General features: G+C 46.4%; 1 protein-coding gene across 1 annotated transcript in view; it reads left to right on the forward strand.

Annotated features, from left to right (window-relative positions):
* Positions 1–7,092: 7,092 nt before the first annotated feature.
* samd14 (sterile alpha motif domain containing 14) overlaps positions 7,093–27,657 on the forward strand; it is an 85,448-nt gene continuing 64,883 nt past the window's right edge. Inside the window, exons 1-2 of the mRNA XM_034191012.1 lie at positions 7,093–7,374; positions 10,681–10,727. Coding sequence (XP_034046903.1) covers positions 10,694–10,727 — 34 coding nt within the window. The 5' untranslated portion in view covers positions 7,093–7,374; positions 10,681–10,693. The remainder of the gene's footprint in view (positions 7,375–10,680; positions 10,728–27,657) is intronic.

Here is a 27,657-nt window from a genome sequence, read left to right on the forward strand (position 1 = left end):
GCCTGCAAGAGGCAAAGAAGGACCTCTTTTATTCACTGCTCAGCTGAAAAATCTGATGAACTGATTTCGCCGCAAAATCTGGAATCGTGGAAAAACTTGTTGCATGTTGCACAAATATGAAAGCACAAGCCACTGCGTCAAACTGCTGAAGACCCTGTAGATGGAAGTATTCCATATGTCAAATAGAAACACAAATGACGCAGTATTTTCACGCTGAAAAGGGAACTGGACAAACTGAGCCAAAGATCGGGACGTGAAGCCAATGCTCAAGAAACCATTCGGATGCTAGACAAGAGCCAAGTTAATCTAGAACATACACAGCAGTTTGTATGTTCTGCCAAAAGCAGGATAAATATGCTAAAGGCTTGAATACAAGAGATCCATTGATTCAGTGCTGGGAACTGATGGCCGATGTAAAGATCAGAACTTCAGCACTTGAGAAAATGGACAGCAGAATCCTTGCCCTAGTTAGCAGAGATGTTGTGGCTGCAAAAACCCACGATCACAGGTCGTGTTATAGAAACTACACAGAGTGCCACAGAAGATGAACATACTGAAGCTCAATAAGCAACTGACCTGCAAGGATCGTATGAAGAGCTATTTCTTTTCATCAGAACCGAATTATTCACAATTCCTTGAGTCTTAACCATGAGTGAACTATCTGCTAAACTGACTACCTCAAATGAAAGTCCTTGGCATTGATTCCATCAAAGACAGCAGCAAGGAACACCTGCGAAGAAAGCTAGAGAGTGAGTTTGGCAACTTGGGGAGGTGATGGTTTAGTGGTTAAAGTGTTGGGCTTGAGACACAAGGATCCTCGGTTCAAATCCCAGCCTGACCGGAAAATCACTAAGGTCCTTAATCCCCTAGTTACTGACCAAGTCAAAAGCCTTGGTCAGGTTGATGAAGGCAATGCAGAGTGGCATTTGCTGCTCTTGACACCTCTCTTGCAGCTGTCTTATTGAAAAGATCATGTCCACAGTAAACCTCCCAGGTCAAAAGCCGCACTGAGACTCTGGGTAAACACGTGAGGCCAAGGTCTGTAGACACGCTAAGGCAACACTGGCAAAGGCCTTCCCAACAATGCTGAGAAGGGAGATGCCTCGATAATTATTAGTCACTTCTGTCAACTTTGTTGTTATACAAGGTGACGATGCTCGCATCTCGCATGTCCTGGGGAATGTGTCCCTGTTCCCAGCACAGGCAGAAAAGAATGTGCAGGTGTTTTAGCAGCACAGATTTCCCAGCCTTTAACACTTCTGATGGGATGCCGTCACTCCCTGGGGCCTTCCCACTACCATCAGTCGCTGGCCATTGTCACTGATCTTGCCCCTTCCATAGACACCTAGGCAGGTGCGCCAGGTCTTGTGATCACCACCCACTCTGGTGTTGAAGTCTCCGAGTAGGTAGAGGCCTTCTGTGCTGGGAATCCCAAATATCACTTCCTCTAGGGACTTGTAGGGCTGGTCTTTTTCCTCTGGGTTGGAGTAGAGGGTCAGAGCATATGCACTGACGATGGTAGCTGGGCATGAAGATGTTGAAAGCCGGAGGGCAAGGATTCTCTCGCTGCCCGTTGACAGTGGCTCAATGCATGTGACCAGGATGTTCTTCACAGCAAAACTGACACCGTGCTGACAGGATTTGTCCAAGGACTTCCCTTGCCAAAAGAAGGTGTAAGTTGCTTCCTTGATGTGGGTTTCCGCCTGGTGCTTCCATTTCCAAAGACATGTGGTTTAGGTGAATGTGAGACTTTAAATTGACCATAGGTGTGAATGAGTTTGCCTTTATGTGGCTCTGCGATAAACTGGCTTCCTGTCCTGTCCAGGGTGTACCCTGTCTCTAAGACCTGTTTCCCTTCACTGACATAGCCCTGTTTGCCCTAGCTGAGATAGCCCTGTTTGCCTTAGCTAACGTAGCCCCGTTTGCCTTAGCTGCTGATGTCTTGTTTGCCTTAGCTAACGTAGCCCCGTTTGCCTTAGCTGTTGATGTCTTGTTTGCTTGAACCGACATAGCCCCTTTCACCTTAGCTGGAGACCTGGAGTAACCTTGTTTGCCATGACAAATCTTGTCTACCAAGGCTAGCCATGGCAAACAGATTGAAGAGCTTGCCTCCGCTCCTCTTTCCATGACAAAAACTCCTGTAACAGTGGAATGTGCCATTCATTTCCAAACTGGACACTGTGTTTTATCCGGGACGTCGTCTGACTAGCACAGGAATTGTGAAAAGACGTGGACTTCAGCACTTTTTCGACACATTGAGACAGGCGTGCGGAGGAATTCCGTGCGTCGCGGCGGTGCCGCATGGCGCAAAGCAACACCGTGATGAAGCCTCACGGGACATGTTCTGGCATGTCCAGGCACATCCACAATTTCTTGGATAATCACTCGATGGAAAAACCACCGACAGCTGTCTGAACGCCATCTCAAAGCCGTCCTGTGAGACCAAAACGGAGGTGGTTTTGTCTCGGTCCAGTAGCGAATCCATCATGACGCGCGAAGCCTCCGCTCGGCTTTCCATGACAAAATCTCTTGTTAAACGTGAAATCTGCCGGAAAATGGTTGATGTCTAGCTCTTGTGATAACCAGAGAAATGGCACACGATGGTCACGGATCCATACAGCCATCCGTTTAGAAATTAAATGGTCGTTCAGCCTGTCGATGGCGGCTTCGGAGCGCGGCGTGCCCCACAGCCGCTGGGGGCCGTCCTTAAAGCGACAGTAACTGTTATGTGTTGGACGCAGGACGGAGAACCGACCAGCGTTTGAAGGACCCAGTATGAAATAAGCAGAGCACGGTACAAAGGATAACAGAATTTAATAAACATAACAGTGATGTGCTAAAGTACAAACAAATGAGTGCGCGGTCTGCGAGGTGGAGATACGGTGCGCTCCTAGCAGCACAAACGGCCCGGAGCCAGAAACAGTTCGGACCCAAGGACCCCGCCGACACCCCCCAGGTGGCCGCGACAAACCGAGTCTGTGAAAGAAGAAACCATCATGTGAGTCCACACTCCACACACAGAGAGACCACTCAAAGGTGTACATAAACAGCAAACACTTCCTGGCTTAATCACTAATCAGCTTCCCACCCTGCAGGCATGGAACACCCAGTTCACATTCTTCACTGCAGTGGAAGCTGATTAAACGACTAACATAACAGCTCAATATAATAAGGTGTGAGGGACACCACATTTACTGACTGTACTAATGTTAGTCACAAAACCTAACGTACCTCAGGAAGTGTGCTGACGAGCGTGAGACCTCACCCCCTCCTCTTTCACAGACCATGCATCAAACCTGGTACGGTCTCTGCATCCATGATGATGAGATGGCTCTCGAGACGACGATCTAAGGTCGGGTCTGTGGCAAATACACACTGTGTACTCCAGACTTAAATGCAACCATGCTCCAATCCATGTAGATGCACCACAGCTGTGAGTCCTGATGAGCTGCACATGACCAGCCTCAGGTGATCAGGGTGAGGTCCTGATAGCTCAGCCACACAGCCACTCAGTCCTGAACGCAAGCCACCTGGAAGGAAAAACAAAAGACAGAACAGAAGACAGAAACAAAAGGCAGCCAGGCCCCCCAGCCATACAACAGTAACACTCCTTATTCTCTACCAAGCACGTAACATTTTCACAGAAAGCCAGATAAATTTTTCTAATGGTTTCCAGCTGCCAGTCTCTAACATTTTCTGAAAAAATTCTGATGGAAAAAAAGCCCAAATCATTCAGCCATTTCCTGGCAATGAAAATCCGACGAGGGGCTGGACCACTCCTCACTCAAAGCCTGCTCACAGGCGAATGACGCAACCGACAGGCGTGGAAAAACTCACGCACGCGCACGAGGGTTCAAGCTTGTTTGACGCAATCACACATGATTCAAATCCATATGGTTTTTGAAAAAAATAATAAGGTCGGATACTTTTCTAATAGACTCGTATGAGCTTTTGACAAAAGTGGAAGTTGTGCAAATCAAGGAATATTTGTAGATCACCCTCTGTGTATTTGCAGGTATTAATGAGACAAATTTAACCCGATAGAAGTTTTGAGTTAACAGGAGTTAGTGTGCATGCTAACATCCACGAATTGTCTTGTAAATCAGTTCAGAGGTGTTATTAGGTTCCAAAAACAGCATTTTCAATTTTGGAAGTGTTTATTTCTCGCTAGCATTTGCATAATATATGAAAAAGGTGTTATTTCTAGCCAAAAACAAAGCAAAGTTAGCAGATAGCAAAGGCAGGAAGTGATGCTACCAAGCTAATGTCCGTTAAATGCTTTGTAAATCCTTCCAGGGATGTTACCAGGTTACAAAATCAGCGTTTTCAGTTTTAGAACTGTTACGATGAGTGCCCATGGAAGAAGAGGATTTACAACTCTAAATGTAGGCCGTTAGACTCAGAGAGATATGTGCCAAAAAACCCAGGTAAGTTATTGCTTCCAATTGTGACAAAAAACAAAAGCATACAGCTGTGCTGGAGAAACGTTGAGGGACCCAGGATCAAAGACTAACAAAAATAAAATGCTCCATGGAGGAAAAAGAATCACAATATTTACAAAACGGAACGGGGAAGGAACGATTAAGCGCTCTAACCATCAAACAGTAGGCAATGGACTCCCAAAGTCAAGACAAATGGGCGTGGTATAAATAAGCAGGCTGAGCATCACAGGTGAAAATAATCAAGGCAAATCAAGACATGTGGGAAACATAAATGAACACAAGAGGGCAGCAAAACCAAGACCTCCCTAAATGAAAAAACATAACCTAATACGAAGACACATAACCACCTAAACACCTTGAGATGAATGCAAGCCTAAAGAGATAACAAAGGCACTCAAAACAGAATCATCACAAAACCCAAAGACACTGGGAAAGAACAAAAATGCATATCATAAAATACAGAACATATAACAGCAAACAGTGAGTAAACCCTAGACTGAAAATAAACAACCCAAAATCCTGACTAGAAAAATCAACCACAGATGAACACATCGCAAAACGTATTTAAATCAAAATACATGATCATAAATGCTGAGAGAAGCTCTTGCCTTTCTCTGGAATATTTATGACAATACATGAAGACATCCTTAATCACCAAAACAATCTCCTAAATAAGGACTTGTCGACTCCTGGATGAACCTCTCCCAGAGATCTAGGAACCAGTGACCATGTACAGATTTAGATTTTTATTTATGTCCAGAGATCAAGGATCCAGTGACCTATTTCATATTTATTTACTTTAAGACTCAGTAAAATGTTGTTGACATAGAAAACCTGTAAAGCCTACTTTTAGTACACAGGAGGTATTGATAAGGAAATCAATAAAGAATCAGATGATGAGCGGAAATGATAATGGCATCGATATCGATAAAATCTTATCAATGCCCATCCCCACATCCGGGCACATACACATATAAACTCCATACAATGACAAGTCCAAGAGACAGGACTGAGACACACACATGAATGACAACAGATGCAGGAAGAGCACGCACACGTGCCAGGCTCACACAACAGAACGGAGGCAGGGGTAAACAGAGATGCACATGATAGACAGAGACACTGACAGCTGACGCGGACATGCAACAGGAAGGCAGACGCACAGAGGACAGGCAAGACACCAAAACTAATAAAACCCCATACACAGATGGCAGCACAACGCCGAAGTGTTTAATTCTCGCTAGCTTTTACATAATACATGAGAAGGGTGTGATTGTTAGCCAAAAACAAAGTGAGGTTAGCAGCTAGTGAATCCAGGAAGTGACGTCACCATGCCAACGTCCGCAAGATCATGCCAAAAAATTAGGTACAGAATGTGACTTTTTAACCTCTTAAAATACTTCTTAAAATAGGTCAAGATTAGCCATCTTTGAACCTGTACAAGGTCTGTGTCCCAAGAATGTTCCCTCTCAATTTAAAGGCCTTAAGGCCCGGTCACACGGCACTTAACAAAGGGCAATGAAGCCCAAACGAAACAAGAAATCTGGACCTTTGTTGAGTTTCATTGGCATTGTTTAACCTTTGTGCAGCTTCATTCCTGCAGCTGAAGCTTCATCAGGATCTTTAAACTGTTGAAAAATTTGAAGGAATGCTGCCAAAAACCTCAATTCGTCCGTTTTTAGTTTTGCTGTCGTTCTTGATGGTTTCTTATCCTTTGCTTAGTTTTTTAACGTTAGTGTTTAGTTTGACTTCGTTCGACCAGCTTAATGTTTTCATACAGTACAGAAGCCAGTTTATGAGCGCTGTTGTGGAGGAGAGATGCAGCTCCTCTGCAGCAGAGCTGGTGTGTGCAGTGTGGGGCTTCTGACGCTGCATGTGATGTGGCGAGTGCTATCGCAGTCATGCCATGGTGCTGGCCGGCCAGGAAGAATTTCTCAGCCTCCTCTGCCAGCGAACGGCAGTCAGTGATCGTGGTGTTGTTCCAGCGCTGCGTTTCTCCAGGACTCAGGCGCTATGAGCTCCGTCCCAGTGAAGAGTCCTGGAACGCAGTGATGCAGACACACACTGCCCCAACAGTGGCTCCAGGTGTGTTTTGTTTAAAGTTTGGAGATCAGTGTTACCTTTGGTTTCATTTTGTTCATCTTTCGTTCCTTTTGCGCTCTTGATTCGCAGGCTATTCGGTGATAAAGCTCATTCGTCCACCTTTACTCAACGATTTGTGATTTTTAAAAACTTTTTTCCCTTCTGTCAGGAATGCCGTGTGACTGGGTGGTTACTTAGCAGTCAAAGGACTGGACTTATGCTGAGCACAGACGGATGGACAGACGAATGGACAATAAGCCTTTGCAATACCCGATGGCCATATTTGATGGCCTTGCATAATAATATTTTTACTCAAACTATTTTGTTTGAGTAAAATGATGTGATAATGCATAAATTCATTTTTAGTCTTCTTTCTTGTTCTTTTTACCTCGTCTCCATTTACCCCTCCATCCCTCTGTTCCTAGTAATCACTCCATCACACTCTGTTACTCCTTCCTTCCTACCTTCCATCCCTTTGCTCCTCCTCCCTCCATTATGTGTCAGCTGTCCTTGACGCTCACAGAGGGTGAGAGACATCAGGACTCAGGGAGAGAGGGGAAGTGCAGCACTTTGTCTGCAGACGGCAGCAGAGCCTCTTCGGGAGACGGATTCACCAGCAACTGCATCTCCCACAATCCTCCAGCAGAAGTCCTCATTGCTGCCTGATCTGCAGTGAAGCCCCGTGGAACCCTGGGAGTTGAAGTCCTCGATACGCAGCTGACGAGAGCTGAGAGAGAGAGAGAGGAGAGAGAGAGAGAGAGAGAGAGAGAGAGAGAGAGAGAGAGAGAGAGAGAGAGAGAGGTGACACCACCGTGAAATGAGCTCATTGTGGACCTTCGCAGAACCAAAGGTGTGTTTGTTTGTTTGTTTGTTTGTTTTGTTGTCATCCTGCTGCACCCCGCCCTCCCCGTCTCCATCATTCCTCTTTCCATCTCTTTCATCAGCCGTCTTCTTCTCTTTTTTTTCCTCTGAACGTCTCTGTCTCCATCTGTGTCTCTTATTTCTCTCTTCTTGTCTATCTCTGTCTCCTGTCTCTCCCCTTTTTGTCTCTTTCTTTCTCTCTGTCTGTGTCTCTGTTGATGTTTTCTTCTGCTGTTCTCTCTGTCTGTCTGTGTCTCTGTCTGTCTGTGTCTCTCTCTCTGTCTGTCTGTGTCTGTGTCTGTCTGTCTCTGTCTGTCTGTGTCTCTGTCTGTCTGTGTGTGTGTCTCTCTCTGTCTGTGTCTCTGTCTGTCTCAATCTCTCTGTGTCTCTGTCTGTCTGTGTGTGTCTCTCTCTCTGTCTGTGTCTCTCTCTCTGTCTGTGTCTGTCTGTCTGTGCGTGTCTCTCTCTGTGTCTGTGTCTCTGTCTGTCTCAATCTCTCTGTGTCTGTCTGTCTGTGTGTGTCTCTCTCTCTCTGTCTGTGTCTCTGTCTGTGTGTGTCTCTCTCTATCTGTGTCTCTGTCTGTCTGTGTGTGTGTCTCTCTCTGTCTGTGTCTTTGTCTGTCTCAATCTCTCTGTGTGTGTCTCTCTCTCTGTCTGTGTCTCTCTCTCTGTCTGTGTCTCTGTCTCTCTCTCTGTGTCTGTGTCTCTGTCTGTCTCAATCTCTCTGTGTCTTTGTCTGTCTCTATTTGTTTTTTTCTTCTGCTGTTCAGTTTGTCTGTCTCTCTCTCTGTGTGTCTGTCTCTGTCTGTTTGTCTGTCTGTCTCTCTCTGTCTGTCTCTTTCTCTCTCTCTGTCTGTCTGTGTCTCTCTGTCTGTCTGTGTGTGTGTGTGTGTGTGTGTGTCTCTCTGTCTGTCTGTCTGTCAGTGTGTCTTTCTCTCTGTCTGTCTGTGTCTCTCTGTCTGTCTGTGTGTGTGTGTCTCTCTGTCTGTGTGTGTCTCTCTCTTTCTGTCTGTCTGTCTGTCTCTCTGTCTGTGTCTGTCTGTCTCTATCTGTGTCTCTGTCTGTCTGTGTCTCTCTCTGTCTGTGTGTCTTTGTCTATCTGTTGGTTTTATCTGCTGTTCAGTGTCTGTGTCTGTGTTTATCTGTCTTTCTCTGAGTTTGTCTCTGTCTGTCTCTGTCTGTGTCTCTTTCTGTCTCTCTCTCTCTCTCATTGTCTGTGTGTCTGTCTGTGTCTCTTTCTGTCTGTCTGTCTGTCTCTCTCTGTCTGTCTGTCTCTTTCTCTCAGTCTGTGTCTCTTTCTGTCTCTCTGTCTGTCTGTATCTTTTTCTCTCTCTCTGTCTGTGTGTGTCTCTCTCTGTGTCTCTTTCTCTCTCTCTGTCTGTCTGTGTGTGTCTCTCTCTGTCTGTCTGTGTCTCTTTCTCTCTCTGTGTCTGTGTGTGTCTCTCTCTGTCTGCCTGTCTGTCTGTGGTCCTCATTTCCTCTGTCTGTGTGTGTCTCTCTGTCTGTCTGTCTGTCTGTGTCTCTTTCTCTCTGTGTCTTTTTCTCTCTCTCTGTCTGTGTGTGTGTCTCTCTCTGTGTCTCTTTCTCTCTCTCTGTCTGTCTGTGTCTCTCTCTGTCTGTCTGTGTCTATTTCTCTCTCTCTGTCTGTCTGTGTGTGTGTCTCTCTCTGTCTGTCTGTGTCTCTTTCTCTCTCTCTGTCTGTGTCTCTCTGTCTGTCTGTCTGTTTGTGTCTCTTTCTCTCTGTCTGTCTGTCTGTCTTTATCTCTGTCTGTGTGTCTGTGTCTCTCTCTGTCTGTGTGTGTCTCTCTCTTTCTGTCTGTCTGTCTCTCTGTCTGTGTCTGTCTGTCTCTATCTGTGTCTCTGTCTGTCTCTATCTGTGTCTCTGTCTGTCTGTCTGTGTCTCTGTAGGTCTCTCTCTGTCTGTGTCTGTCTGTCTCTGTCTGTGTCTCTGTCTGTCTGTGTGTGTCTCTCTCTGTCTGTGTCTCTGTCTGTCTCTCTCTGTCTGTCTGTCTCTATCTGTGTCTCTGTCTGTCTGTGTGTCTCTCTCTCTATCTGTGTCTCTGTCTGTCTGTGTGTGTCTCTCTCTCTGTCTGTGTCTCTGTCTGTCTCAATCTCTCTGTGTCTCTGTCTGCCTGTGTGTCTCTCTCTGTCTGTCTGTGTGTGTCTCTCTCTCTGTCTCTGTCTGTCTCAAGCTCTCTGTGTCTCTGTCTGTCTCTATTTGTTGTTTTCTTCTGCTGTTCAGTTTGTCTGTCTGTCTCTCTCTCTGTCTGTGTGTCTGTGTCTCTCTCTCTGTCTGTCTCTCTGTCTGTCTGTGTCTGTCTGTGTGTGTCTATCTGTTCTGCTGTTCAGTGTCTGTGTCTGTGTTATCTGTCTTTCTCTGAGTTTGTCTCTGTCTGTCTCTGTCTGTGTCTTTCTGTCTCTCTCTCTCTCTCTGTGTGTCTGTCTGTGTCTCTTTCTGTCTGTCTGTCTGTCTCTCTCTCTCTGTCTGTCTGTCTCTTTCTCTCTCTCTGTCTGTCTGTGTCTCTTTCTGTCTGTCTGTCTGTGTCTCTGTCTGTCTGTCTCTCTCTCTCTGTCTGTGTCTCTTTCTGTCTCTCTGTCTGTCTGTCTCTCTTTCTCTCTCTCTCTGTGTGTGTGTCTCTTTCTCTCTCTCTGTCTGTCTGTGTCTCTCTCTGTCTGTCTGTCTGTGTGTGTGTCTCTGTCTGTCTGTGTGTGTTTGTGTCTCTCTCTCTGTCTGTCTGTGTCTCTTTCTCTCTGTCTGTCTGTCTGTCTGTCTCTATCTCTGTCTGTGTGTCTGTGTGTGTGTGTGTGTCTCTCTTTCTGTCTGTCTCTCTGTCTGTCTCTCTGTCTGTCTGTGTGTGTGTCTCTCTCTCTGTCTGTCTGTGTCTCTTTCTGTCTGTCTCTCTCTCTGTCTGTGTGTCTCTCTGTCTCTCTCTCTCTTTGTCTGTCTGTTTATCTGCCTATATTGTTGTCTCTCTCTGTCTGTCTCTCTGTCTCTGTCTATCTGCCAGTCTCATTATCTCTGTCTATCTCTCTGTCTGTCTGTCTCTTTCTGTCCGTCTCTGTCTTCCTCTCTGTATTCTTCTGCTCTTTCAGTGTCTCTTGTGTTTCTCATCTGTCAGTCTTCGTGTCCTCATTCACACAACAGCAATCTGACATCATCAGACGGAGTCATCAAGCCTTTGCGTCCTCAGCCTTTAACTCTGCAGACTTATTAGCGCTGAGTGAGGCCTGGGCCTTTGGTGTCATCTTTAACGGGCCTTTAATTTTGTCCCTCTGTGTGTGTGTCTGTTAACAGTCACTGCTGAGTCATGTCTGCTGTGGACGACACGGACAGCGTGTTTGGTGAGTGTCCACTCACATTAGAAATGAAATACAAGTAAAAAGCATAAATAAAATCACCCCACTGGCCTTTTAAATGCTTCATGCCCTCAAATTGTTCTTTAATATCAAACTGAAAACAAATATCTCCAACATGACCTCAGTAAGATCACAGAAATATACACTAAAATAAAATGAGCTGAAAGTGACTCACCACTTTTAGAGCCGGCTAATCAGGGGACACGTACAAGAACGTCTGGATAAGAGTCTGACGCAGCATGACAACACTGGCCTCAAAAACAAACCCAAGTGAGGGAAGCCACATAGACAAGGAGGAAAGCTTCCCTGACTGATAGGAGAGATTTTAATCTGTTGTTTCTCCAGTTTCATGGTAGAGTGAAACACTTCAAAACAAACAAACAATGTTTAAAAAAAGACAGATGAAATGTACAATTTCTGTCAAAAATGGTGGACTTCAAGCTTTGTATCCTCACGGCATAGAAACAAGTCACTCATATGACAAAAACAATTCTGTTCTGAACATTCTTTGTGAAACATTCCTGAACAAATTACATTTATTATATAGAAATAGTATCTTCTTTTAGCCACTTCAAGGAGAAAGGCAACAAAAGACAAAGGATGTTCTTGCTGCTCTTGGGGTCTTTTTTGGTGACCTGTTTTCTCTGAGAAATTCAGTCACTGTAGACAGGATCCTCCGTCAGGCCTGGATGTAACGGGTTCTCCTCATCTTTGTCTCACTAAGTAACTGTTCATTTGAAAGTCGTTCCAGTGGAATGCAAGGATTGAGACCTGGTGCCAAAGACATCCAGTTGTCACCTTTGATCACTGGTTAGAGTCCAGGTCTCACAACCATCCAGTAGGACAGAAAACTGCAATCTACATCTGATGTCGACAAGTAAAGTGGACTGATTGTGGCCGTTGCTGTTTCTGCCTTTTCATGGGTCAGACTGAGATGAGACACTTTGTGGTGTGTGTTCACTGCCTTCTCATAATATTTTTTTTTCACACTCACTCATCTTCAAGCGCATACTCCAATTAAGGGTCGCGGGGGGCTGGAGCCTATCCCAGCAGTCATAGGGCGTGAGGCGGGGTACACCCTGGACAGGACGGCACTCAGTCGCAGGGCCACATATAGACAAACACATACACAACTGCATGCACACCTACGGACAATTTAAAGTGTCCAATCCACCTAACCTGCATGTCTTTGGATGTGGGAGGAAGCCGGAACACCCAGAGGGAACCCACACAGACACAGGGAGAATATGCAAACTCTGCACAGAAAGGCCACGGTTGGGAATGGATTCCATGACCTTCTTGCTGTGAGGCAACAGTGCTAACCACTAAGCCACCCCCTTTTTTTTTCTTTCCTTGTAATATCATTCAGTGTTAACTTTGTTGATCAAGCATAACTGCCTGTGCCGAAAATCAGGGTTGCCAACTTTGGGACCTTGGCTGGAGCGTGTGTGCGCTCCGAAAAATTTTGTAACCCTAACCCTAATTTAAAAAAAAAAACAGTCCTCGTTTTCTAATCATAATAATAATGGAAAGGAAACTGTTTGATTCCTCTCCTCTCCACATCCATGATCTTTCCTTTTTCCAAAATATTTCCGTAAGCTCATCTACAGGCATGTGAGAGGCAAATAATGATTAATGCTTAAAATGGCTGGGGGTGAAGAGAGCCCTAGTTGGGGGGATGAGGGGGTTTAGTTATGCTAATGCTCCCCAGAACCATTTTCTGCAATGAATGTGCCCATAGGGCAACCCAGTCTCATGGCTAGTTGTGATTCAGCAGCACGAAATATACATTAATCTATTGGTTTGTGATATTGTGATGAAAAGTGCCTCATTTTCGTCACAGCAGCACGAATTCATTCTGTGATAGCTGCACGAAATTAAAAGTGAAGTGGGGGGATGGTGGTGGTTATGGTTAGGGTCGGGGTAGGAGTAGGGTTAGGAATAGTGAGTTAAAAAAAAAAACCCGTCACGAAAATTTGACTCATTTCGTCATGGGAGCATTAAAAAAAAGTGAGATTGGGCTGCATAGGGAGGATGGAGGTGGCGGTTTATCCAACTCTTTACAAGCTGGACAAAATCTATCTTCATAGGCCACCAGCTTCTGGTTCCCGTGTGACTCTTCTCCAAATCTGGAGAGAAGAGGAACAGACGCAAACCTAACACCACTGAAATGATCTTGTTTTTAAATAAAACCTTTGAAGCCCCCAAATCCCCTTCATTTTGTACAACTATGGTCATAACAGTCCCTAGCTGAATAAACACTTCACAATTTATATCTCTGTTACAGACAGTATTCTGGCCAGAATTGTTCACTTGGTGATGCAAGCATCAAATTTGGCATGAATGTTCTTCATAAATCAGTGTTTGAGAAAAAAGTGCCAGCCACTTGAAAATCCAATATGGCGGCCAGGTAGGGGTCAATGAAGAATTACACAGGGGTCAAAATCTAAAAATGCTCCAGTCATATTGAAAAGTATAACACATTATTTGTCTGATCATAAATATTCCAAAAAGGTATAGTTTGGACTATCTATGTCTGACTGTTATGGAGTTATGGGTGTTATGTGTCGGACGCAGCTCGGAGAACCGACCAGCGTTTGAAGGACCCAGTATGAAATAAGCAGAGCACGGTTCAAAGGCTAACTGAATTTAATACATAACAGTGAAAATGTGATAACAAAAAGGTGCGGCCTGGCGTGGTGCGCTCCCAGCAGCGCTAACGGTCCGGAGCCAGAAACTGTTTCGGACCCAAGGACCCCGCCGACACCCCCCAGGTGGCCGCAACAACCGAGTCTGTGAAAGAAGGAACCATTATGTGAGTCCACACTCTACACACAGAACACTTAAAGGTGTACAAACAGCAAACACTTCCTGGCTTGATTACTGATCAGCTTCCCAACCTGCAGGCATGGAACATCCAGTTCACAAAACTCCACCGCAGTGGAAGCTGATACATGACTAACATACAGCTCAATACAATAAGGTGTGAGGGACACCACATTTACTGACTGTATAACTGTTAGTCACAAAATCCAACGTACCTCAGGAAGTGTGCTGACGAGCGTGAGACCTCACCCCCTCCTCTTTCACAGACCGTGCATCAAACCTGGACATTCTCAGCGTCCTCTGCTGATGAGATGGCTCCCGAGACGACGATCTCACCCGTCTGGTCACAAGGTCGAGTCTCTGGCAAATACACACTGTGCACTCCAGTCTTAAATGCCAACATGCTCCAATCCATCCAGATGCACCTCAGCTGTGAGTCCTGACGAGTCGCAGGTGATCAGGGTGAGGTCCTGACAGCCTCAGCAACACAGCCACTCAGTCCCAAATGCACGCCACCTGGGAGGAAAACAAACAGACAAACAAACCGGCAGCCAGGCCCCCCCCAGCCATATAACAATGGGGTAAAAACAGCAAGAAAGACAAAGGTCAGTTTCACTTTGTATAGGGGTCAAAAGATAAAGTTGCATCAATTTTTGTAAAATGTGATGCATATTTTTGGTTGAGTTAATAGGGTTTTAAAAAGGAATAGTTTGCACCATGTGTCATGCTCAGTTGTCACGTTTCAGGCTAACATCTGTCACATGCCATAGAATCCAGTGGACGTAGAAATTGTTTGTTCATTTACTTTGCAAACCAAGCATTCAACACAGTCAAAACTATTCCATTTATTCCAGATCAGACCTTATCTGGCGATCTTATAGCTGACAAAGTGATCAGCAAGTCAAATGCAAAATTAAAGTTCTGATACAGACAGGCTAAAGATTTGGATTTGCATATGAAAAATCTTCTTCCATCAGCCTTGATATAGTGTCAGATGGACTGTGCCAGTGTAACCTGGTATTCTGGCCTGACCACACGCAATCAAGGGAGGTTGCAGATTATGCATAACAAGATCATTCGCTTTCTCCTCTCTGCACAACCCTGGACCCACATAGGCCTGGCTGAATTTAGAATGGTTGAGATCAGAGTTCAAAAATTAAAATTAAATCATATGTTTAACATAGTGAATAAGCAAGCCCCAAATCACTTTGTCACTTCTTTTGAATTTACAGCTGCACAGCACAGTATTAATACTCGGTCGAGTACCTTGTCTCTGGTCGTTGCTCAGGTGAAGACCTGTGTGTCTTGTCAAATTAGAGTTTATGAATCGAAGCCTCTTTTTGAAAACACGGTCAGACAGTTTTTATTCCAAGAATTGGCTCAACAAGAGAACAAACAATTTATTTATTATTGAGAAAAAAAATACTATATATTTTTATTTTTTTTTAACTGTTATGGGTTTTATATGAACGTATGTTTGCCTGTGAGAACTTTGTTGGGCAACAATGGAAACAAGCATTTTTTTTTTCTTTTTGTGTTACCCTGTATTTGATGTATTTATGCGTTAATTTAATATTTTTGTATTATTTTTTGCATATTTACATTTTATCCAAATTAAAATCAATTGTTCCTTGCAAGTGCTATGTTAAAGATTGGCCAGCAGATGTCACCATATTTAATTGTATCAAATGTTTCAAATACTGAACCATTTCAACACAATTGCTTCATATTGATTCAGTGGTTAAAAACACTTGAGTTTCTCTGTCCATAATAATTATCAATAAAATGCGTCAGCAACCACACGTTTTCAACGCATGTGCAGAGATACTTACAATCATGAATACTTGCTAACCAGGACATTAAATAATGTATCATATGTCCTTTAAATTACCTAGCTTGCAACTAGTTGAAGTCTGTAGCCTACTCTCTCAACACTAGAGGTGGGCGATACCGGGAATTTTGGTATTGATCCGATACCAAGTAAATACAGGCCCAGTATCGCCAATATCGATACCGATACTTTTTCATATTTAAGCTTCATAGATCCAAAGGATCCAAAAGACCTAGGATAGAATTTCGCCAAACATTGTATGTGACAACAAAATATTATCACAATCAACATTTTTGTTTAAAAAAAATATCACTCAACACAACTTAAAACAAAATCTCCTGAGGTAGAGGGCTGACAAACCACAATACAAGGGTGTACTGCTCCGTGTTGTGTGACACAGCACAGCGCTGCTCTTACAGACAGAAAGTAGACTTTGATGAATCTGCGTGCGCAGCAGTCAGTTCCTGCGGGAGAGAAAAAAGCTTGCGTATCGATCTTTTTACACGAGTATTGTTCAATATCAATACCAGCGTTGGTATCGATATTATCTATATTAGCATCGATCTGCCCACCTCTACTCAACACACAATTAGACTGATTAGGCTCTGTCTGTAGTGGCAAGGGACCCAAAGTTGGGCTTTTTATGGGCTTACCTTGTCTTGGGATAATTCAGGGGTCTCCAGTGACCTCGCTTTCCCCTTTCTCTCTTATCCCGCACGTCTGTTGATTTGAAAGAAGGTTTTGACCAGTTATTTAAGTTTGAACATAATTACTCTGAGGGTTAGACCAGCACTCAGAGATTTATTTAACAGAATTTAAATGTCAGAATTTAACAGAATGCAAGTTTTACAGAATGAATGAGCTCATACCCAGAAGTTCTGAGGGTCCCAGGAGCTGAGAGCTTCCAACCAGGCGTCTGGTGTTTCTGCAAGCTCTCAGCAAAGAGGAACCCTGAACAGTGGGCTGGGCTCTGTTTTTATACTCCTCTGTCTTCCTATGCTAATACAATGATTCATGCTAATCTTAGGCGTTGTCCTTCATCTGAGTGGTCTTCATCCCTCTTCTTTGTGGTACTGGTCCTGCCCACACACTCTGTGGAGTGTTCTTGCTTCCTCTTTCTCCTAAAGTGACACTTGTGCCTAAACTGATAGGAAATTTTTGGGGCCAGAAAACTGCAAACTGAAAGACTGTCAGCAAGTCTCATCACGCGGCTATACCACAAGAATATTAGCACATCTCAAAATTGCACAATATTCTAACAAACAAGTCTAATTATACCCGGGTATCAGGTTTTATCTCCTTATCTGACTGGTCAGTACTGGCGTCCTGTTCCATATGCTGCTTGCAACATGTGGATGCTTCTCAATGTATCTTTCTGGACCTCACTGAAAAAGGGACACATCACATTTATAACACTTTGAAAATGATTATATAGGTAAATGATCTTTATAACAGCTAAACTAATACTTGAAGCATAAGCAAATCTTGAAACAAAAGCAAATGTAATCATTAAAAATAACATACCTTTAATTTGGTACACACAATACACAATTCAAAAGCATACAAACATATATTTCAAAAGATATTTAAACATTTAGATATCATGTAATTAAACTTAGCTATTGATTATGTGTTTAATAAGCATTGATAAATATTGATCACTATGAGCATATGAATAATATATTCTTCAACAGCAACTGGCTCTATTCATATATAAATGATCACTTCCAAACATTAGAACACACTCATAAATGTGACAATATATTCTTGGCTCAGTAAAAGATAACGAATAATAGGATGATTCTGAATGGGGGAAAAAAGCACAAGTGGTTCATGCATATTAAAGCGCATTTAGGATATATTCCTTCAGTTGTTATCCAAAACTTTTTATGCCGCATCAGTGACTGGCTCGATCAGAACCATAAGCTCCGAAGCTTTGCTCGAACTCTCTCTAAACCAGGAGTAGGCAACCTATTCCAGAAAGAGCCATGAGGGTGCAGGTTTTCTTTGCAGCCACTGACTCCACCAGGTGATTTCACTGATTAACTGATTCCATCTGCTCAAAGTGATATTAATCAGTAAAATCACCTGGTGGAGTCAGTGGCTGCAAAGAAAACCTGCACCCTCATGGCTCTTTCTGGAACAGGTTGCCTACCCCTGCTCTAAACTCTTGACGCGAAGTTGACATATCAGTTGACAGGTGTTCAGCAAATGAATGATCACAGAATACTGTCAGAACATTGTAAGCAGATGTTAACAGCTGTTTCGTGTGCGCGTCTTAAACTCCTCTCCTTTCATTAAGAAACAATGCACTGTGATCTGGTCTGGTCTAATCTAGCATCAACAGAAAATAAACAGGAGATTTTTATTTTGGCGTGACATTTCTTGCTTGTGCATGAGAGTTTGAGATTGATGCTGAAAGTGTGACTGTCACGCCAGATGCGTGAGAGTTGGCAACCCTGCAAAAATGTTTCTGTTATTGTTGAAGAAGGAAGAAGGGAGGGGGGGAAGAAGGAGGGAGAAGGAGAAGAAAAAACAGTCTCAGCCGGAACAATGCTGAAGGCCCCCAATTCATACTGAGTTGCCCTGCATAATGCCTTTTCTCTTCACCTAGCTGAGTAATACTGCCCTCTTGTCAGAACTTGGCTTTTATAAAGCCATAAGGATAGTGTGACTGGAGCCTGCGGTAGGAAGTCACAGATGTTTGGTTTAAGCTGCAATCATCTTCATTTGGGGAAGGGGACCAAGAGGGTGGGTAGATGGGGTGTTCTGGCCATATGTGTGTTTGTTATAATTTATTTCCATCTTGTTTTATCTTATACTATTTATTTTTATTTGGTTTATTGTGTTTTTTCTCTGTATGCTTTCTCTGTAAAAGGCAAAGGCGAAGCTCTCGATCTACTGGTCAATCTTCGTTCCTACTCTCACCTATGGTCATGAGGGTTGGGTCATGACCGAAAGAGCTAGATTGCAGGTACAAGCGGCCTAAATGGACTTCTTTAGGAGGATGGATGGTGTGTCCATTAGAGATATGGTGAGAAGCTTGGTCATCCGTGAGGAGTTCGGAGTAGAGCCACTGGTTCCTTCACATTGAAAGGAGCCAGCTGAGGTGGTTTGCATCTAGTAAGGTTGCCTCCTGGGCACCTCCCTAGGGAGGTGTACCAGGCACATCCATCTGGGAGGAGACCTGAGGAAGACCCAGCACTAGGTGGAGTGATTATATCTCCACACTGGCCTGGAAATACCTCGGGATCCCCCAGTCAGAGGTGCTCACTGTGGCCCGGGAAAGGGAAGACTGGGGTCCCCTGCCAGAGCTGTTGAGCCAGCGACCCAATCCTGGATAAGCGGTTGAAGATGAGTGTGTGATGAGAGTGTTTTTTCTCTTTCACACCCTTAATTTTTAAGGTGGCTCAATGTTTGTATTAGCCTTTTTTGTCAATATGGAACTGTACCCACACTGTAATGCTGTTGGAAAAGTGCACGCATGGGTAATCCCATTAGATTCTTATCCTGGAATGTGAAGGGCATGAATGGTCCTGTAAAGAGGGGTTTCCTGTTGTGTGGGCCACTGAAGAGGAGGTACTGCTGGCCCACCACCACCAGAGGGCGCCGCCGCCCCACAGGAGCAGCCTCGGTAACAGCTGTCACCCATCACCTGAGACAGCTGACGGCAATTATCACTGGGGTATATCAGCAGGACGGCATCTCCACCTCATCGCCGAGATATCGTTCTACCTGGAAGGTAATAATCTCAGCTGACTGCTTGACAGTAACCTTTGTGATTTTTGTGAGTGATTGCAGACTTTTTTCTCCAACGAGAGGTGGAGGTAGCTTCCCTGCCGTACAGGTTGCTGGGTGCAAACGCGCCCACGTTAATTGTGTTCTTGTTCCTCGCCAGCAGTACCAGGTCCGACACGCGGAGGCAGTGGCCACCTGGGAGTTCGGAACTTGGCGGCTCCAGTATTCCCGGGGTCCTGTGGCGGAGGAAACCGTGTGGTTCCGGTTCTACTTTGGAGAGGCGTCTCCTATCTTCGAGCCTGCCCACACGACACCTTTGTGAATTGACCTTTGTCCATTGTTGTAATTTGTTGTGTTTGTTGTGCACGTTCGCAACAGTAAAGTGTTGTTATTTGACCTATTCCATTGTCCGTTCATTTGCGCCCCCTGTTGTGGGTCCGTGTTCCTACACTTTCCCAACAGGATATCTCGGCCAGCGTCATGGATCCCGAGGGGCGTCAACCGGCTGTTGAACGGCCAATGGAAGAACAAGGCGCACAGGCGTCCGCAGGAGGGGTAATCGGTGAGTTGCAGCGGATCCTCACCGCTTTCACGACTCGGTTAGACTTGATGGCCGAGCAGAACGCCCTCCTGAACCGCAGGGTGGAGGCTCTCGCCGCGCAGGTGGAAGCGCGCCCTCCGGGTGCCGCTGCGGCTCTCCCTCCCGTAGACCCTGTGCGTGACAGCGACGTTCCACTGGTTGTCCAACGACCCCCCCCCACCATCCCCTGAAGCATACATAAGCCCCCCAGAGCCGTACGGAGGCTGTGTGGAGACGTGCGCGGATTTCCTTATGCAGTGTTCGCTCGTCTTCGCACAGCGTCCCATCATGTACGCGACCGACGCTAGCAAAGTAGCTTATGTGATAATCTGCTTCGTGGTGAGGCACGCGCTTGGGCTACAGCGCTCTGGGAGCAAAGTTCACGGCTCCTTCTGACATATGATGGGTTTGTGAGGGAGCTCAGAACAGTGTTCGATCACCCTAATAGAGGAGAGACCGCTTCAGCCGTGCTGCTGTCAATGAGACAGGGGCGCCGGAGCGCAGCTGCCTATGCAGTCGACTTCCGCATCGCGGCTGCGAGGTCTGGCTGGAATAGCACTGCCCTCCGCGCCGCCTTCGTAAACGGACTGTCATTGGTCCTCAAGGAGCACCTGGTGGCTAAGGACGAACCGCGGGATTTGGATGGGCTTATCGATCTTGTCATACGATTAGACAATCGGTTAAATGAGCGCCGTCGGGAACGAGACGAAGGGCGTGGCCAGGCACGCGTCGTCCCTCTCCCTTCCGGTTCCGACCGCGTTCCGCCCTCCCCACGCTCCACGGCCCCTGCGCTCCGTGCGATCACAGCTCCCCCTGCTGACGAAGCTATGGACACGAGTAGGGCAACATTTAGGGCACCGGTCACACAAAGGAGGCTGGCCCGCGGAGCGTGTTTTGTTTGTGGCTCGATTGAGCATCAGGTACGAGACTGCCCCGAACGGTTAAACACCAACGCCCGCCCCTAGACACTGGGCTAGGGGGGGGCCGAGACGTTCACGTGGGACACACCCACATCGCCACATGACTCCCAGTTACAATCCTTTATGAGGATTTAACCCTGAAGGCCCCAGCACTGGTGGACACGGGCTCAGAAGGGAATCTGCTTGATAGCAAATGGGCCAGGGAGATAGGGTTCCCTCTGGTGGCGCTTACCTCGCCTGTGCAGGTACGGGCACTAGATGGCTCCCTACTCCCTCCAATCACCCACAAGACACCACCAGTAACTCTGGTGGTGTCGGGGAATCACCGGGAGGAGATCGAGTTTTTTTGTAACTCCGGCCACCTCCCGTGTGATTTTAGGTTTTCCCTGGATGTTGAAGCACAATCCCCGGATCGATTGGCCGTCCGGGGTAGTGGTCCAGTGGAGCGAGACCTGCCATCGGGCATGTTTAGGTTCCTCGGTTCCTCCCGGTTCCCAGGCCAGGGAGGAGGTCAGAGCCCCGCCCAATCTAGGGACGGTGCCGGTGCAGTACCATGACCTTGCGGAGGTGTTCAGCAAGGATCTGGCACTCACCCTTCCCCCGCACCGCCCGTATGATTGTGCCATTGATTTGGTTCCAGGCGTTGAGTTCCCGTCCAGCAGGCTGTACAACCTCTCACGACCTGAACGCGAATCAATGGAGACCTACATCCGGGACTCTTTGGCTGCCGGGTTGATCCGGAATTCCACCTCCCCGATGGGTGCGGGTTTCTTTTTTGTGGGGAAAAAGGATGGCGGATTACGTCCATGCATTGATTACAGGGGGCTGAACGAAATCACGGTTCGTAACCGATACCCCTTACCCTTGTTGGATTCGGTGTTCACGCCCCTGCATGGAGCCAAGATATTCACCAAGCTTGATCTTAGGAATGCGTATCACCTGGTTCGGATCCGGAAGGGAGACGAGTGGAAGACGGCATTTAACACCCCGTTAGGTCATTTTGAGTACCTGGTCATGCCGTTCGGTCTTACAAATGCTCCCGCGACGTTCCAAGCATTGGTTAATGATGTCTTGCGGGACTTCCTGCACCGATTCGTCTTCGTATATTTAGACGACATACTCATCTTTTCTCCGGATCCTGAGACCCATGTCCGACATGTACGTCAGGTCCTGCAGCGGTTATTGGAGAACCGGCTGTTTGTTAAGGGCGAGAAGTGTGAGTTTCACCGCACTTCTTTGTCCTGCCTGGGGTTCATCATCTCCCCCAACTCCGTCGCTCCTGATCCGGCCAAGGTTGCAGCGGTGAGAGACTGGCCCCAACCCACAAGCCGTAGGAAGCTGCAACAGTTCCTCGGCTTTGCGAATTTCTACAGGAGGTTCATTAAGGGCTACAGCCAGGTTGCTAGCCCCCTGACAGCCCTGACCTCACCAAAAGTCCCCTTCACCTGGTCGGATCGTTGCGATGCCGCGTTCAAGGAGTTGAAACGGCGCTTCTCGTCTGCACCCGTTCTGGTGCAGCCCGATCCTAGTCGCCAGTTAGTGGTTGAAGTGGATGCCTCGGACTCAGGGATAGGAGCTGTGCTGTCCCAGAGTGGGAAGACCGATAAGGTCCTTCATCCGTGTGCCTATTTTTCCCGCAGGTTTACCCCAGCTGAACGGAACTATGACGTCGGCAACCGAGAACTCCTTGCGGTGAAAGAGGCTCTTGAAGAGTGGAGACACCTGTTGGAGGGAACGTCCGTGCCATTCACGGTTTTCACTGACCACCGGAACCTGGAATATATCAGGACCGCCAAGCGGCTGAATCCCAGGCAAGCCCGCTGGTCACTGTTCTTCGGCCGTTTTGACTTCCGCATCACCTACCGGCCCGGGACCAAGAACCAGAAGTCGGATGCCTTGTCCCGGGTACACGAAGATGAGGTCAAAGCGGAGTTGTCGGATCCACCGGAACCCATCATCCCGGAGTCCACTATCGTGGCCACCCTCACCTGGGACGTAGAGAGAACCGTCCGGGAGGCCCTGGCACGAAGCCCGGACCCCGGGACTGGACCAAAGAACAGACTTTACGTCCCACCAGAGGCAAGGGCTGCAGTCCTGGACTTCTGTCACGGCTCTAAGCTCTCCTGTCACCCAGGGGTGCGAAGAACCGTGGCAGTTGTCCGGCAGCGCTTCTGGTGGGCGTCCCTGGAGGCCGACGTCCGGGACTATATCCAGGCCTGTACCACCTGTGCCAGGGGCAAGGCCGACCATCGCAAGGCTCCGGGACTGCTACAGCCGCTGCCCGTGCCTCATCGCCCCTGGTCCCACATCGGCCTGGATTTTGTCACGGGCCTCCCGCCGTCCCAGGGAAACACCGTGATCCTCACGATAGTGGACCGATTCTCCAAGGCGGCCCACTTCGTGGCCCTCCCGAAGCTCCCTACGGCCCAGGAGACGGCGGACCTCCTGGTCCACCACGTCGTCCGCCTGCATGGGATACCATCAGACATCGTCTCCGATCGCGGTCCCCAGTTCTCCTCGCATGTCTGGAGGAGCTTTTGCCGGGAACTGGGGGCCACGGTCAGTCTCTCGTCCGGGTATCACCCCCAGACCAACGGGCAAGCAGAGCGGGCCAATCAAGAAATGGAGCAAACACTGCGTTGTGTGACAGCCGTGCACCCGGCGGCCTGGAGTACTCATCTGGCCTGGATCGAGTACGCCCACAACAGTCAAGTGTCATCAGCCACCGGCCTCTCCCCCTTTGAGGTGTGTTTGGGGTATCAGCCCCCGTTGTTCCCGGTGGTTGAGGGGGAGGTCGGTGTGCCCTCGGTCCAGGCCCACCTGCGGAAGTGCCGTCGGGTGTGGCGCGCCGCCCGTTCTGCTTTGTTGAAGGCCCGGATGAGGGCGAAGACCCATGCAGACCGGCGGCGGACCCCGGCCCCTACGTATCGCCCCGGGCAGGAAGTGTGGTTGTCCACAAAGGACATCCCACTACAAGTGGCCTCCCCTAAACTACAGGACAGGTACATAGGACCGTTTAAAATCCTTAAGGTCATCAATCCCGCCGCAGTGAGGCTTCAGCTTCCAGCCTCACTGCGGATCCATCCTGTGTTTCATGTGTTGAAGCTCAAGCCCCATCACACCTCGCCCCTCTGTACACCCGGTCCGGCACCACCTCCTGCCCGGATCATCGATGGCGAGCCGGCTTGGACAGTGCGCCGGTTGTTGGACGTCCGTCGGATGGGCCGGGGCTTTCAATATCTGGTGGACTGGGAGGGGTATGGTCCCGAAGAACGCTCCTGGGTGAAGAAGAGCTTCATCCTGGACCCGGCCCTCCTGGCCGACTTCTACCGTCGCCACCCGGACAAGCCCGGTCGGGCGCCAGGAGGCGCCCGTTGAGGGGGGGGGTCCTGTTGTGTGGGCCGCTGAAGAGGAGGTACTGCTGGCCCACCACCACCAGAGGGCGCCGCCGCCCACAGGAGCAGCCTCGGTAACAGCTGTCACCCATCACCTGAGACAGCTGACGGCAATTATCACTGGGGTATATCAGCAGGACGGCATCTCCACCTCATCGCCGAGATATCGTTCTACCTGGAAGGTAATAATCTCAGCTGACTGCTTGACAGTAACCTTTGTGATTTTTGTGAGTGATTGCAGACTTTTTTCTCCAACAAGAGGTGGAGGTAGCTTCCCTGCCGTACAGGTTGCTGGGTGCAAACGCGCCCACGTTAATTGTGTTCTTGTTCCTCGCCAGCAGTACCAGGTCCGACACGCGGAGGCAGTGGCCACCTGGGAGTTCGGAACTTGGCGGCTCCAGTATTCCCGGGGTCCTGTGGCGGAGGAAACCGTGTGGTTCCGGTTCTACTTTGGAGAGGCGTCTCCTATCTTCGAGCCTGCCCACACGACACCTTTGTGAATTGACCTTTGTCCATTGTTGTAATTTGTTGTGTTTGTTGTGCACGTTCGCAACAGTAAAGTGTTGTTATTTGACCTATTCCATTGTCCGTTCATTTGCGCCCCCTGTTGTGGGTCCGTGTTCCTACACTTTCCCAACATTTTCATCCATTTGAAACATCTTAAAACAGATGTGATTTTTCTCCAGGAAATTCGTTTCCATATTTAAGATCAGGGTTCTAGCCACGGTGGGCGGCCCTGCCCGGTACTGCAAATTTCCACCCGGCTCTCGGGTTCAAATTGGCTGTGCCACCCAGCACAGAATTTCTGAAAAATGTTGCAAACAGCAGAGATCAGAGAGTCAGTGTGTTTTGTGGCCACAGAGCTGTGACGGGCAGCATCTGAAAACAGCGTCTCTGCTGCGCTCTGAACTGAAGAAAAAACTGCCATGAAAATTATGTATTATATAATCCAGAGGTCCTTCTGTATCTGATGATACATTCATAAATTTGCAGTTTATTTTACAGTTGAAAGGCTTCATGTTTCTGAACTGCCAGCCCAGTCTCACGTTTTGTTTTGTTTTTTGTTTTTTTTCGTGCTCCCGTGACAAAATGAGTCAAATTTTTGTGACGGTTTTTTTAAACTCACTATTACTAACCCTACTCCTAACCCCAACCCTAACCTTCACCATAACCTAATCCTACTCCTTCCCCCTCACCCTAACCATAACCACCCCGACCCTCCTGCTTCACTTTTAATTTCGTGCAACCATGAAAAATGAATTTGTGCTGCCGTGACAAAAATGGGGCGCTTTTTGTCACAATATCACAAACCAATATATTAATGTATATTTCGTGCACGACTTGCCGTGACACTGGGTTGGAACTGCACACAGAGAGAAAACCGCTAAAATTCATGTTAGTGAGTTTTAGTGGGGCAGATATGTGAAAAAGATGTTCACTTCTGGCAGAAAATGTGAAATTTTGCATACAGGGGTATTTTCAAATGCTGCACTGTAAAAACTGGCCCTCTCAAAATAAGACAATCTGAACTCCAGCCAAATTGTCTTGTATTAAGCAAAAATAAAATAAAATAAAATAAAAAAATCTGCCAGTGGAGTAAGAAAAATTTACTTGGTTAAAATTCTAAAAACAAGCAAAATGTCTAGGCACTGAATAATCAAAATGTGCCTTAAAACTAGACAGAATTCTTACTTTAAGATTAGCTTCTGTTTTAAAATAAGGAAAACAATCTTGCTCCTTTGCTTGGATGATTTGAAATCCATTGCCTTTCCGTGTTACTGGTTAAATACAGCTTGATATGAGCTGGAAAAACTTAAGAAAAACTGAGATACATTTTCCCAAAATAAGACATTTTTCTTATGTAAAAAATGCTTGACAAGATTATTTTTCTATTTAGACAAAAATGAAGTCAAATTTTCTTTAAACAAGTCTGTTTTAACTTTCTTAGATATCAGTTTTTGCAGTGTGAATTCAAAAATTGCCGGATCCAAGACGTTTAACCATTGCGTTGGCTGCCATCTTGAATTCCAATATGGCTACTATGTTGAAACATTAATAGTCACCATCTTGGGACACAGGTTTTACTGAATTTTGGTACTCAAGGGTATTTTGATATGCTGAATGAATAATACAGTTATTAATATGTAATAATTAATACATTAATTCTTAATACATTAGTTATTAATTCATGACACAGTTAATTTAATTCTACTCCTCATTTCACCCGCCACCAGATACCATCACCACAAGTCCTGAAAAATAAAGAACATAAGAAATTATTGGAAAGAAGAGTGTCAGGCCTATTGTTATCCAAAGCTTCTATTGCCATCAAAAATATTTTTGAATGATCAACAAATACGTAGACTCTTTAACAAACCTTTCACAATGGAACAGCTACCTGAAACTTGTGAAAAATCAATCAATCAATCAATCAATTTTTTTATATAGCGCCAAATCACAACAAACAGTTGCCCCAAGGCGCTTTATATTGTAAGGCAAGGCCATACAATAATTAAGGTTAAGGTATGTTAGACAGTCTTAAGTGTAAAATATCTGCCTAATTTACCTGTAAATGCACTCAATGATATCCTACGCCATCAAATACTGCTGCATATAATTTGGATTTCATCAAAACCAACAGATTAAAACCTGTTTCACATTGTTAGCATCTTTACCCAGGACTTCTGCTTCAGTTCATTTGAAATGGTCTCCCTGGAAAGCCTGTATTTTACCTGGATTAGTGGACCGACACTCTAACTACTGAGCTATCCTGACTCCTCCTGACTCAAAGCTGATGACGTGTCAACGACTGGAGTATGTAATCTAATGAACCAGTAACGTTGGCGGCCATTTTTAATTCTCATTTTACTTCTGGATCCCTTGGGAAAGTGCTTGGATCCGGCAAAATCTGAAATCAGCATACTTCAAGGATTCTGTATGCAAGTTTACATACTTTCTGCCGAATGTGAACATCTCAGGCAATTTTTGTTACATATCTGCCTCACTATCACCTCTGTAATGGGGAATCAAACCAGCAATGCTCTGATTACCAGCATGCAGGCAGCTGAACCCCACTTCATATTATGTGATGGACACTGTTAGAAATAGTTGTTTGTGAAGATAAACAAAACACATGGTTTGTGTGCTGTGTAACGGGCAAACAGGCTCCTCCCACACTGGGTGGGTGGAGGTGTCAGCAAGAGGGGGTGGAGCTTTCTTATGGTTGTAGCACTCTACAACCACAAGAAAGCTGTATGGAGAGAAGGAGTGGAATGGTGATTGATCGTATAGAATCTATATGATCTATATTATAGATAATATAGATCAAAGGGAATGATGATGACAGATGTTTCTGGAATCACCTGAGATTGAATTTGACATTTCTCAGGTCACATTCACATGATTTTACTGAAACAGTTTAGTGTCTGGCAGCACGGTGGCTTAGTGGTTAGTACTATTGCCTCACAGCGAGAAGGTCGTGGGTTCAATTCCCTTGGCCTTTCTGTGTGGAGTTTGCATGTTCTCCCCGTGTTTGCGTTGGTTTCCTCCGGGTGCTCCGGTTTCCTCCCACATCCAAAGACATACGGGTTAGGTGGATTGGAATCTTTAAATTGTCCGTAGGTGT

Source organism: Thalassophryne amazonica, chromosome 16 (genome assembly GCF_902500255.1).
Source record: "Thalassophryne amazonica chromosome 16, fThaAma1.1, whole genome shotgun sequence".
Lineage (NCBI taxonomy): Eukaryota > Metazoa > Chordata > Actinopteri > Batrachoidiformes > Batrachoididae > Thalassophryne > Thalassophryne amazonica.